General features: G+C 42.1%; 1 protein-coding gene across 1 annotated transcript in view; it reads right to left on the bottom strand.

The window, feature by feature from the left end:
- Positions 1-1,987: 1,987 nt before the first annotated feature.
- Positions 1,988-13,936, bottom strand: part of SLC22A3 (solute carrier family 22 member 3) — a 166,607-nt gene continuing 154,658 nt past the window's right edge. The window contains exons 10-11 of the mRNA XM_068231733.1: positions 6,379-6,478; positions 1,988-3,611 (exon numbers count right to left, since the gene is read on the bottom strand). Coding sequence (XP_068087834.1) covers positions 3,530-3,611; positions 6,379-6,478 — 182 coding nt within the window. The 3' untranslated portion in view covers positions 1,988-3,529. The remainder of the gene's footprint in view (positions 3,612-6,378; positions 6,479-13,936) is intronic.

Below are 13,936 nucleotides of genomic sequence, written 5' to 3'. Positions count from 1 at the left end.
CCGTAATGCGGGGTAGCGCTTCCTGGTTGAGGCAGGGCTAACCGCCGCAGCCCTGCCCCACGCGCGTCTGTCAGTGCGTATCTCCGCCTCTCCCCCGCCCCTCTCAGTCTTCCTTCACTCAGAGGGGCGAGAGAGAGGCAGCGATGCGCCGCTGACAGACGCGACTGGAGGCAGGGCTGCAACCGTTAGCCCTGCCTCCAGGAACGACCAAGTCTGCGACCAAGTGTCGCAGTGGGGGGTTTGGGGGTGAAGGGACCCCCGTTTAGCGGCGCTATAGTGGCGGTTTAGCAGGGGCACACGTGCCCCTGCTAACCATGAGCTCTGAAGCGAGATTTATTCTCGCTTCATAGTCTCTTTAACTGGTGAGGCCTATGCCTCTTGTGCAAGCTGTTGCATGATTATTGCATGCAAGTCCCTGCATATTGAGCACAGTGCATTTTGATCTAGCTTCAATGCTGTTTGTGCTCATTTGCTGAAGCACTGAAAAGAAAAAATGACTCCCAGTTATTGACTGAATTAAGATACAGTACTACAGTATACTTTATAGGCTTGAGTATGAAAATGTCTGATATAATACGCTTCTGATATAGTAAACTACTTATGCTGGTCTCTTGGAGTTTACTATAAAGGGATTCTACTGTATGATTAAGTGTACGTTCACACTATGTGCATTGCATCACGGCCACACTACAACATAGACATACAACGCATACTCTGCTCATTAAATATAATGCACATTATTTCAAAGCCTGGTCGGTTGCTGTGGAACGTGTGTGTACGCAAACATTATCCAGAAACACACTGTAGAGCAGGGGTCTCAAGCTCAATTTACCTGGGGGCCGCAGGAGGCAAAGTCAGGATGAGGGTGGGCCGCATAAGGAATTTCACAATCGCGGCACATCGCCACCTCTGCCCGCCCCTCTCACTCTTCCTTCACAGAAAGGGGCGGGGAGAGGCGGCGATCCGTGCGCGATTGACGTCAGGAGGGGCAGAGCTGAAGCTGAAAGCTCTGCCCCTTCCAGGAAATGCCGGTGGATTGCCCCCCAGGCGATTTGGGGGCTCTGCAGCCCTCGTTTAGCGGCGGGGATGCAGCGGATTACTTGGGAGCACTGAAGCGAACTATAAGGAAGCTTTTGCTGGCGAGAGCCACAAAATATTGTATCGAGGGCCGCGAGTTTGAGACCCCTGCTGTAGAGTGTAGACAGTATGTTAAGATAATGTGATTCAGTATAACATGCTCCTTCTCCCTCCCACCTTGCAGAGTAGAGCAGGGAACAGTGTATCATTATCTGTTTTGCACTGCATTTGGGTCTTCTCTTCCTCCAGGGAGCCTGCTGTCTATAATGCCATACTCCGGCTCCCAATCCCTGCCACATGATTAAGAGGGAGGAAGAGGAGACATGACACGTCACAGACCATGTAAATGTTACTAGTCTACTTAGGGAGTTTTACTAGCCACTATGTCGGGGTAAGCAGGGGGACCCATAATAATGTTACTTGGGGGCCTAGGGTGTGTGGTTACATTTCTGTGAAGCACCCTAAAGTATAATTCACTTTCATTTGATTACTCAATGCACTGGAATCATTTCCTGGCAGAAAGTGCTAAGTTTATGTGCTTGTGCATTAGAAAGTAGCGTGTCTTTAGCATCTTCACCAACATGTACCTAGTCTTCTCACAAAGGATGCTTAGTACATGTTGTTGAGGATGCTGACGATGCAATCATTTCTAGACATGCCTTCTCCTTCCATAGATATTGAAAGAGTAGTAAACCTACAAACAGTGAGATTTGTGACATTTTACATCTTGCTTTGTGCAGATTTCTGGATAAGTCCTAAACATGAGAAGATAATTCTACTGAGTCCTGTTTACCCAACTGTATATTCTTGGCATGGTTCAAGTCGAGCTTTATTTCCATTTTTTACCAGTATTAAAATAAATAAATAAAAGTAGCTGCAGAGTGAAATGCAAACATAACATACAATAACATTAGATTACAAAATGGTTTATGTAGCACTGATATATGTTACATCTTTTCTTTTTCTTTTTTTATAAAAGTGCAGCTACTCTTTAAGTTAGAATGTATAATCTGAGTGCAGCGATTCTGCAGTGATACACTGTGCATGAACAGCAGTTACAATAAAGTTACTACAGCCAATCATTTTCTTCTGTACATGTGGTTTCACATCTATAGATCAACAATAACAATCAGAAGAATTGAGAATAGTAAGCAAAGCCTAAACAAGATAGCAAGGTGATGAAAATGAAAAGCATAACTTTTTGAAACTGAGAAACTTGCACAACAAACTATAATTAAGAAATGGTATAAGGTTGAGCTTGTCCATTATGTAAAGTAAAAAAATATTTATGTTTATATCCATATCTCACTTAAATCTTCAGGTCAGTATCTCAAGATATATAATATATGATTGTGAAAACTCATACTTTGTACAAAAGCACACTTCTTGCGTTGTGAAATATCCTAAAACAATTCTTTACCAATGGATGCTGCTGTGAATATTCTGCATTTTCCATGAAGAGTTCCTAAAATAGAACATGATCTTCATCTCAATCTTCATTATTCACACTGACATCTTTAGTGAACAATAAGGTTACTGCTGTAAGAACCCTTGTATTTAGTAACTAGCGGAGTCTATCTCACTGCCATTGACTTTAGCTAAAGCCATCATTAGTTGCTGACAAGACCACATTAAGATTAGGTGGTATTCTGGCCCACTCCTGTGTACATATGGTTTTGATACGTGTGTTTTTGGAATGCCTTGCTTAAAGTTGTTTAGTGCTCTACCTTTGCAGAGCTAGGAGTCCAGGTATGCATCCTGGTCAGCAACATGTAGATAGTGTCTGAATGCTCTACCCGTGTTGGCATGGGTTCCTTCCCAAAGCATACTAATGGGTTAGTTGGCTTCCACTTAAAGGGGGTTAAAACTGTAAATACAAAACTCTTTACCTATTGCTAGGTACAAGAGTAGTTAGTGTAAGATAGTTTCCTCAAACAATATTATTTTGAAATAGATAAATGTATATGTTACGTGTGTCCTTGCGGTGCAGAACTTCAGAAAGCGCACCTCTGGTTAAAGCTCATTCCTTCCCGCCTCCTCCTTGCAGAGATGACTTGGCGAGGCAACAGCTGATGAATAATTTCACATGGATCCGAACTGCTAGGTTTTCTGCTGGCCCGATACAAGTGTCGGTCACAGTGACATCAGCGGTATTGGCTCACCAGAAAGCTGCACAGTTCAGGACTATTTGCCACACAATCAAATGCAGCAGTGCTGATGCACTTTCGCTAAAGATTTGATGATCTAAACCGTTTGTTCAGTAAAGATAATTCAGTGTTTTACAATTTTTATTTGTTAAAATACTGTAAAATGTATTTTTGTATTGTTATCAGATTCATGTAGAAATCTTGAAAATGTCCAGTAAGTGACCTATTCTCACAAGTGCGTGTATGCTCATTTACAGGAGACATACCCTAATGAAACTTATCATAAGGGCTTGTTTGACAGAAGGTCATAATCTCACAACTTCACTCTTTATGTGATCTTGATATATTTCTTTTTCCATCTTCTCTTTTTCATTATTTTTTAGAGGCCTAGAAAATAAGTTAAAAGAAAAAATGTCTGAGCAAAGAATCATTAACAACTTGATAATAAAAAAAATACTTAAAGTGGATCCGAGATGAACTTTTACTCCTTGCATAATTGTGTTACTTACATATAGTTTATAGGGCATTCCTCAAGCCAAATACTTGTTTTGTTTTGTTTTAATACCCTAATTTCCTATAAACTAAACAAGCCACACCCACAGCTTCTCCAGAGTGCCTTGGCGCTTGCAAGGGATTGTGGGATTTCAGTCTGGGCAGGTGAAAAAGGTGTTACTAGCTATAGATTTCAGAGGCAGAGTTTTCACAATCTGAGAGCTGCAGTGCAGATACAGATCAGTTGCCTGTGTAATGGAGGAGATAAGAGTGGAGTTTTCACAGAATATGCAGATTAGCATGCCTAGATACAGATAAGCTTGCCTGTGTGTGTAATTGTGTAATAGTGACAAGCAGAAAACATGTCTGCTCCCATTGTATCACAGGAAAAAATATTAATATACTGTTGAAGCTGTTTGAAGATAGATTTGCTGTGTAAACTATCTAAACTTTAGATAAGATATATAGACAAGTCACTTGTTATATTTAGTTTTTCATCTCGGATCCGCTTTAAGAAACTGTAAGACATTTTAGTGGCTGGATAGTGTACTGGTTAAAGAGACTCTGTAACAACAAAAACCTCCCCTGGGGGGTACTCACCTCGGGTGGGGGAAGCCTCCGGATCCTAATGAGGCTTCCCACGCCGTCCTCTGTCCCACGGGGGTCTCGCTGCAGCCCTCCGAACAGGCGGCGACAGAGCCGACTGTAGCTTCAATATTTACCTTTGCTGGCTCCAGCGGGGGCGCTGTGGCGGCTTTCGGCACGGAAATAGACGGAAATACCCGATCTCCGTCGGAAACTTGCGCCTGCGCAGTAGAGCACACCCGACGGCGATCGGGTATTTCCGCCTACTTCGGAGCCGACAGCAGTCAGAGCGCCTGCGCAGGAGCCAGGAAGGTAAATATTATGTCACCGCTGCACGGAGGGCTGCAGCGAGACCCCTGACGGATGGAGGACGGCGTGGGAAGCCTCATTAGGATCCGGAGGCTTCCCCCACCCGAGGTGAGTACCCCCCAGGGGACGTTTTGTTGTTACAGTTCCTCTTTAAGGGTACAGCCTTTGACATGGGAGACCTGGGTTTGAATCCTGGCTAGGGTCAGTACCTATTCAGTAAGGATTCCAAGGCAAGACTCCCTAACACTGCAGGGTGGCCTCTTGAGCGTGTCCCAGTGGCTGCAGCACTTGAGCGCTTTGAGTCCGACAGGAGAAAAGCGCTATACAAATGTTCGGATTTAACATATTACATCTGTATAATACATTTACTATGTTTTCTTTAGTAATTTTATATAATGTATTTACATCAAAATTAGATGTAAATTATATGCAAATCTGCATGAAGAATAGCTTATCTGCAGACATACGTCTATCAGCTGATACTTTGGAGTCACTGGATTGACCAAGTTGTTACCGTTGTCAAAGAATCCTGATTTACAAATGTGGTAACTTGATATAAAGCTTCCTAACCGACGGAGTTAGCAGTGGGATCTTTGGGTAGGGCTGCTGTTTAAAGGGGAACTTCAGCCTAAACAAACATACTGTCATTAGGTTACATTAGTTATGTTAATTAAAATAGATAGGCAATATAATCACTTACCCACCCTGTTTTAAAAGAATAGGCAAATGTTTGTGATTTCATGGGGGCAGCCATCTTTTTGATTGAAAGGAGGTGACAGGGAGCATGAGACACAGTTCCAACTGTCCTGTGTCCTGATCACCCCTCCCAGCTGCGCGCGCTAGGCTTCAAATCTCAAATCCAAAATTTTAAAAAAATTGCACCAAAACAGCAGAAGGAGAACAAAAATATCAGAAATCCCATCATGCTTTCCACAGTATCGGGGAAAAATGGCCAGGTAAATTTCTTTGATGGGGTGGAGCTTAGCTTCTGTGCAGCTAAAATGAGGCTTGGGTAAGAAAAACAAAGTTCTTAAAGAAACACCAAGCCCTTTCAGTGCTGCTGAGTAGATTTTTAGTCTGGAGGTTCACTTTACTTAGCATAATCATACGCAGGGGCATAACTAAAGGGGGGCAGCCCCTGAAACCACAGGGGGGCCCCAACTTCTAACCTTCCCTGCTTCCATTAAAGCTGTCCAGCATCCAGATCAGGTGTTTTTGCGGCTACACTTGTTATGGGTGTGAAGATTATGATGGCCATACTTGTTTTATGACCCTTGTAAGATGGGCCCCCTGGCTGTGAAGGTCGGGCAGAGAAGGGCATCAGCAGGGGGGGAGGGGGGGTGGTGTCACAGTTTTTCAAATATTTTATTGAAATTTTGTCAAGTAAGCAAGAAACAACAACAAACAAAAATGGTACAATATTGACAAGTACAGTACTCAAGCATATATTATAACGCATTCACTACCGACATTAATGGTGCCTGTGTCCTAATCACACAATAATATATGGGTAATTTTTCACTGCTTCTAAAGGGTTCTTTTTGTTGTCTGACAGTACTGTATTTTAAGAGTGCTAAAGTCAGTAACGTTGAATTACCGGAAACCGAATCAGAGCATTGGTGTGAAACATACTACCATCACTTAAAACGTAAGTACAGTAATGTTTTAAAGGAAACAATCACATGCATTAACTATTTACCTGTTTCCTAGTTTTAAAAATGACACTTAACTGCTATAATATAAATCCACAACATTTTTTTATAGTTACCGTGAGAGATTTTCAACATCTTCAATAGTCTCCGGCAAGGATATGCCCATTGTTTCAGGCAATAACATAACTAGACCACCACATAGGATGCCAAGTATTCCTAAATAAAATTAAACCATGTTTTATAAGAGGCATATATAGCATTCTGATTATGATTATTATTATTATAATTTGGATTTGTATAACACCAGCATTATCTGATTACTTTTTCCATACTTGTTCCCAGTATTCACATTCAAACTAGCCCCTGACAACAATGGTTGATAAAGTGCTGAGACAGACCTGAAATGAGGGAATCTCCCAAAAATCTACTTGTCAGCTCACTATGGAAGGAGGTGGTTTGTAAATCCTCCCTCTACCCACAAAGCACTGTTCCAAGTGATGGTGGACACAGGATCTTTTTGGACAACTGCTGGCCAAGAGAGCTTACCAGTAATGGTGATCATGGTTCTTTATGTTTGCTACTTGCTACAAATTTACAAAGATGCTTATTGCTGAGACTCCCTTCTCTCTACCATTTCCACAAAACAGAGGCCACTGGCAAAAGCATCTCTGAATTTGCCATATTTGCACTATCACTTAAAATGTAAAAGTCCCTCCAATTGACTCAAGAAGAACACTTATGTAGATTGAGGACAGAAGAAGGACGAGAGTTCCGCACAAAATGTAGATTGAGGCATGGAGTGCTAAAGGACTAAAAACTTTATCCTCACAAGTGTAACGTCAAGAGCAAATATGGTGATAACATTTTATTTGCAGGCTTTAAAATTAACCCAAAAAGCAGCCATAGTAGTTTTTTTCTTCTTTTTTTTAAGTTGAATTTGTGAAAGTCAATTTAACTCACGGGAACAAAAAATGAAATCTCGACTTAAATTTTTGCAATACCAAATTTCCAACAATGTTTAATATCACTACTCAAGATGACAACAAAGAAAATAGCATGTTTTGGGGATGGGGGTTGTTCTTCACACACACACAGACACACACACACACACACACACACACACACACACACACACACACACACATCAGAAGAATATTAGCCCTCAAAAGAGCTGTTTTGGGGTGCTTTCAGCAATAAATTTCAGCGAGGAGCAAGCTAACAAGCCTAAATAATGATTTCCCTATCTCAGCAACCTCTCCCTTCTCTCACTAATAGCAGCAGCAGACAGAATGTGAACATGGCCGACACTGCTGCCTTTTATAAGGGGGGGCGGGGTTCCAGGAGGGAGTGCAGCCTGATTGGCTGCCATGTGTCTGCTGACTGTGATGTAGAGGTTCAAAGTTTAGCTCAATGACAAGTATCGGAGGCGGGGCGAACACGCATAAAAATTTGCTTTTGCCGCGGAAGTGAACAGCGAAAAGTCGCACTAACTACCTGTAAGGAATTGTAAGCATAAGCATATACATTGTCAGCCATTTTGTCTTCTGCCGCCATGTTATAAAACTGTATAATATTCTAAGCTTCCAAGTCTCAAGCTACAGATTAAAGAATGTATCTTTCATGCACCGCTTCACATTCACTTCTGCTTTTCTGTCCCTCTCTGGGCATACAGGAAATTCTTAACCACATTGGCTTGGCGAAACCGATAGTAGCTTTGGGCGTTCGCCCTAAATGTCAGGATACCAGTAACCTGTAACATCTGCCACATGTTTTTATGAGGATTTTCCTCTGTAATTAGGTGAAAGGTTTTTATCATCTGCACCTGTGCAAACTAACATGATTTTTGTATAAAAGATGCTGGGTTTTTTCATTAAAGGAGAATCTGATTTTCAACTACAAAACTGTGTGTGTGTCTCATTGTAGCTGATTCAGGTTCTACACTGGTACCAGTTAGAAATCACAGAACATATTTTCTAGGTCATTTCTAATGGTCAAATCTGAAAAGTGACCAATCCTTTCAGCTGGGGGACTTGTCCAGGATTGCTTGAACACTTCACTTCTTCAGTTCACGTAAGTAATATTTATGTCTTTGTTTTGAGGACTTTTATTACTTATGTGAATTGTTGTGTGGGTGTCAAACCAGGTGACCCGGTTTGGATGAAGGCGAACCGTTCAGGCCATCTCTATTCCTCTCTCACCATCATGTGATGCCGGACAGGGTTCTTTTTCATGTGGATTTACCCTATTAGGAAAAAAATACATTACTAGATGCTGAAACTAGGTGGTCAAGATCCTGCTTTATTTTTGCTTGTCAACTTAACTACCACTTCCTCAACATGTTTCCTTTACTCAACCCTGTATAAAGTGTGTTCTTGCACATACAAGTGACATATTTAAATCTCAATGTGAAGTATTTTAATGTCTTTTTAAACAAAGGTTCCACTGCATAAATAAATAAGATTGTACTGAAACTGTGTTAGTGCAGTTGTGGAAAAAAAAAGTTGAGCATTGAATGTGATATTCTTTTTATCTGCACTAATTGAAATTGTTATAGGATTAGCTTATGGGGGTCACTGCCTGCATCAAATCATCTAACTCAGCGCTGCATTGTAGCACATAATTATTCATGTCTAAAGAGGCATTTCTATTACTCAATGTGAAACAAATAAAACTGATTTAATTGGAGTTGAGAAAAACCCAGATCAGTGTTAAAACCATGAACTTTTTCTGTTCTATAATGTTATCATTTTCAGTTTTTAAGGTCCAACTTTCCTGCGCATTTTTGAAACGGCCTTTTAGAATCTTAACCGTTATATTCTCAACTGAATGATTTGATGACACCAAAACAACAGTGATCTCCACTGAGTCCTGTTACAGTTTAATTGTGTACATCACAGCCGTGCCGATGCACAGGTGAGAGAGGCTCCAGCCTCAGGGTGCAGTGTAGGAGGGGGAGCAAAACCCACTCAGTTATAATTCCCCTATTGTGTTTGAAGTAAAGAGAAATAAGAAAAGGGGATGGATGGCAGTGATTGCAAGCCAGATAACTAGAGATCAAGGTGTTGGGGTGATTGGGGGCCATAGGGCACCTCTTACTCTAATAGCAATCAGGGTGTGAAGGCTGAGGTGGGAGGGATGAGGGTGCACACTTTGGTGTCTCAGCCTTGGGTGCTGGAGGACCTTGTCCCGGCTCTGATGTAGATTTATTGTTTTATGTAGTCTCTGTGAGGTTAACCACTTCCTTACCAGAAGTATCTGGCCCCTTATGGACCAGAGACCTTTTTAAAAAAAAAAACAGGGCTCATTGATGCTACGCCGCACAAACCCCCGTCGCTGCAGCCCACTCTCACTGCTGTCAGCATGACAGCAGAGCTCTGTAAGCTGATCAAAAGCCAATTTAATTTGCTCCTGACCCTATGGTCACTGGAAGCCAATCACAGTGATCACAGGGCTCCTATCCAGCTTATGGAGTTCTGTTGTCATACCAACAGCAGATTGAGTGGGCTGCAGCAATGGGAGAGCAACGCGAACGTCAATAGCAGTAGGAGTGTGCAGCGCAACTGAAATCTTACCAAGGTCCAGAAGTGATTAACATCACAAAATCACAAAGAAAAACATTGAGACCTTGCTAATATTTGCAACAAAAAAATAAAAACAAAAACACATCAAGTCTCCCAATAATTACATGGTCAAATGTTTTATGGTCTGATGAGACCAAGGGTGAACTTTCTGGCCACAATTACAACAAGTACGTTGAGGGTAAAAACAACATTCGCATCACCAAAAGAACACCATTGCCATAGGAAGTTGTATGTCTTAAGTTGGAACTTGGGCGTTTATCAAGGTGAAGGTAATTAAGAACAGTTTTAAATTCCAATCACTTTAAGTCCAAAACCTTCAGGTGTCTGCTAAACAGCTGAAGATGAATTTCACCTTTCAACATGTCAATGAACCCAAAGCAACAACAAAAAAATAGCTTCACCAAAAGAAAATGAAAGTTGTGGAACCCAGAGTCAGACTTTCATCCAACAGAAAATCTGTGGGGTGACAGGAAGAGGGCTGTGCACAACCGATAACCTCCTGGAGTGCTTTTGTAGCCCTTTAAGAGAATGGAGTGTGATGAGGGAATGTATTTGACGTGTGCAATGTAATATTAGCATCATAGACTAAAATTCGCCTTGAGATTTAGCACTGTGGAACTAAAACGGTGCATAGAGGCCTAAAGCGAGCATTTGGTCGCATGTATTTGCGTTACCAGGCGACCATAGGCAAAAAGCAGGGAATCTTCCAGAAGCCGCACGAGCAGAGCACGGGAGTCAGTGCAGGCGCAGTAGGCAGAGTGGCGTGAGACACAGGCTGAGGAGACTGGTTATAACCAGTTCTCCTCACAGCGCGCAGTTCATTCAGGCATCGGTGAGCGAGGGAAGCGGAGGCCTGCAGAGCAGCAGCCGCAGCAGCCACCCCATGAGGCAGAGAGGGGGCCCGGCGGCAGCTAACCGGACACACACACAGCAAAGGAGAGAGAGTAACCAGCAGTGACAGAGACCAGGCAGCAGTTGGTAAAGCTAAAGAGACACCAGACCAGATCCAAGCCTAGTACAGAGAGACATTATTGAGCCAGATGAGTATAAGCATTGCGACTTCATTAAGCCACAGACTGTAATCAGAGTAGCAGTCATGATAGATGAAAAGAGCCACAATTCAGTGATGGTTGTCTGAAGAAAAGTGACAGTTAACTGCAGCATACTGAATTGTATCCTCTGATGAAGATGGTGTGATTAGGATCTGCCTGTCTGATATACCCTTAAAGAAGCAGTAACCTTGTGAGGATAAACAGTACATTTCTGCAATATAGCACTGTATTGCCTAAGAAACAAATACTGTACCCAGGTTACAGCCCAGTGTTATTGAACTGCGTTGGCAGAAGGTGAATGGCCTCTGTCAAGCCCCTCATTTGATGTGTAAAGCTCAGCCGCCAGTATTGCCTGTGATCCTGAGACATTATGCCTCTCAGCCTGCATCAGCCCCTCAGTGTATATACTAGCAGCATAACAGTAAAGTAAATGTTAAATGATATCTGTTCTACCTAAGTGCAAAGCCTGTGAGAGAGGAGAAAGAGAGAGAGTTTAAGATACAGAAAATCTGTCAGCTAAAACAGAGAAAAGTTGTACTGGAGTCACTCTGCATCCTGTGACAATAAAGGAGCTGCAGTACAAGGAACATAGCACCAGATAGAGAGAAGTGTTAAAATAACCTGATTTTCATTCCGCAGCTTTTACCGGTGCATCGGCTGTGAAGAGGAGAAGATTATACTGACCCTTAATGTGACAAGAATATATGTATTTGTGTTGAGAGTTGTTACTGGTTGAGAAAAGTTACCAGTTGACCATTGTTAGGTCACAAATAAATTCTTGATATTCGCATTTAAGAGCAGTGTCTGGTGGATTCCTCTCAGTCGGGACTAATTGGTTTACACTTTTGCAAGAAATAGGAAAATATTGGCAAGTAAGATATGCCATGCAGATAGACTGTAGCTGAACTCTCTCTGAAGTTTGGCTATATTGTAGCTGAACATGGCGGCAAGTGTTGGGTGGTTAGTGTTAGGAGTAGGTGTGGGGTGGCATAAATAGGGGAGGGTTGGTGTGAGAATAGGGGTAAAGAGGGGCATAGTAGAATGTCAGTATAATTACCAATACTCTACTTTTGCAGAAGAATATTGCTAAAATTATTGATATTCTACTACAGTTGATAGTAGAATATTGGTAACATTATTGATATTCTATTACTCAGTGGAGTAGCTGGAGACCTCTGGGCCCTGATGTGGGATTTGAACCCAGGGACCCCCCATCATCGATCAATGTACTTGCGACGTAGATGCACAAGCCCTCCCCCGATAATCAAACTAGATTCCAGCGGCATATAATGAAGTGACTGACAATATCCTGTTGTTTAAAACACAGGACATCTCTAGGGATGAGCTTTCTGATTCGTACCCCTGTTCTGAATGATTTGAAACAGAACTCAAATTTCAAATTTAATCTGATGCACATTCGAATTCTGAGTCAAATCATTCAGAACAGTGATGCAAATTGGAACACTCATCCCTGGACATGCTATATCAGAGCAGGGAGATATAAATCAAAGTACTGCAAGAACTGCTTGTCACAATGACACCGTGCAGGGCCGGCTCTAGCTACAATGGGTCCCTGGGGCAAAAGTAACTTAGGGGACTCCCTGATGCCCACTTGCAACCAAATCAACCTCAAGGCTCCTGTACAATCTGCCAGGCCCAAACCAATCCCCCCCCCTCGGTCACACAATATCATTAGTTGTCCATCATATGTCCCCTAAAATGCATTTTTGGGGGTTCCCATTATACACATCTTCCTTTTTCTATACAGAGAGTACACACAGCAGCCTCGCTCTCATGGGTCACCATAGCTGGAGGGTCCCACCTTGCCTGTATGGAAGCGTCCGCCCTGACACCGTGAACAGATACAGAACTGCTCCTCACTCAGATAATCAGATTTGAACCTGAAGATTTCTGCAATCCTGCCTTCTACGGACCACAAATTTGGAGGGCATGGAGGGGAACCCTGGAACCATATCTGCGCAAAATTGCAAACCCTACCCGAAATACTGTATGACACACAAACCAATCTCAGGAGGAAGAACCTGTTTTGAAAGATACAATGGGGATTTTGCTATTAGTGTTAAATGAAATCTTTTTCACATGACAGCTTTGTGCAAGTCTGTTTAACTGTGTTGAGCTGTGCAGGGCTTCTGAGTATGAGCCTATCCGTTTAGTCAATCCTCAGCCATTAATCACAGCCTTTGTGAAAATAACGGACAGTCTACTGCTCTCTCACTGGTCAGATAGGTTAAATTATGTTTTAACCACTTCGCCGCCCAGGTACAGTATATCTACACCCCTTTTAACTTTATTTCCCTGCCCGGGGCATAGATATACGCACACCCCCACTGCTAATGCCGCTGTCAGCGCTCCCGCTTGCACATGCGCGTGCTCCCGTGCATATGCACGACGACGCCCGCTTGCCCCGGAGATCAATAAACGGGAACTGATCTAAGTCCCCGCAGCAATGATCGGCTGCTTCCAGGAGAAGCTGCGCGATCATTGTGTAAAAAAAAAAAAAAGTTTCCCATCCTCACTACACTTCCTGTAAGCATACTTACTACAAGCGTATGTACTTACTACGCTTACAGGACCGTTCACAAAAAATTACTGTGACTATCTTGTGGCCAAATAGTAAAACTACAGTCAAAATTTTTTTTTATATACAAATACATATATTTTTACATTTTAAATTAACTCATTACCTCCCACACTCCCCAATTGTTACCATTTTTTTTAATAAAAAAAAAAAAATGTACAATAAAAAAAACCATAAATAGTTACCTTAGGGACTGAACTCTTTAAGTATTTATGTCAAGAGGGTATACCACTGTTACTTTATAAATGTGGGGCCTGTAATTAGGGCTAAACGCAAAACTGAAAAAATGCACCTTTATTTCCAAATAAAATATTGGCGCCAAAAATTGTGATAGGGACATAATTTAAATAACCAGGACAAATGGGCATATAAATTACATGGATTTTAATTATGGTAGCATGCATTATTTAAAAACTATAATGGCCGAAAACTGAAAAATAAT

This window comes from Hyperolius riggenbachi, chromosome 4 (genome assembly GCF_040937935.1).
Source record: "Hyperolius riggenbachi isolate aHypRig1 chromosome 4, aHypRig1.pri, whole genome shotgun sequence".
Classification (NCBI taxonomy): domain Eukaryota; kingdom Metazoa; phylum Chordata; class Amphibia; order Anura; family Hyperoliidae; genus Hyperolius; species Hyperolius riggenbachi.
This window is presented reverse-complemented; position numbering and strand designations above follow the sequence as displayed.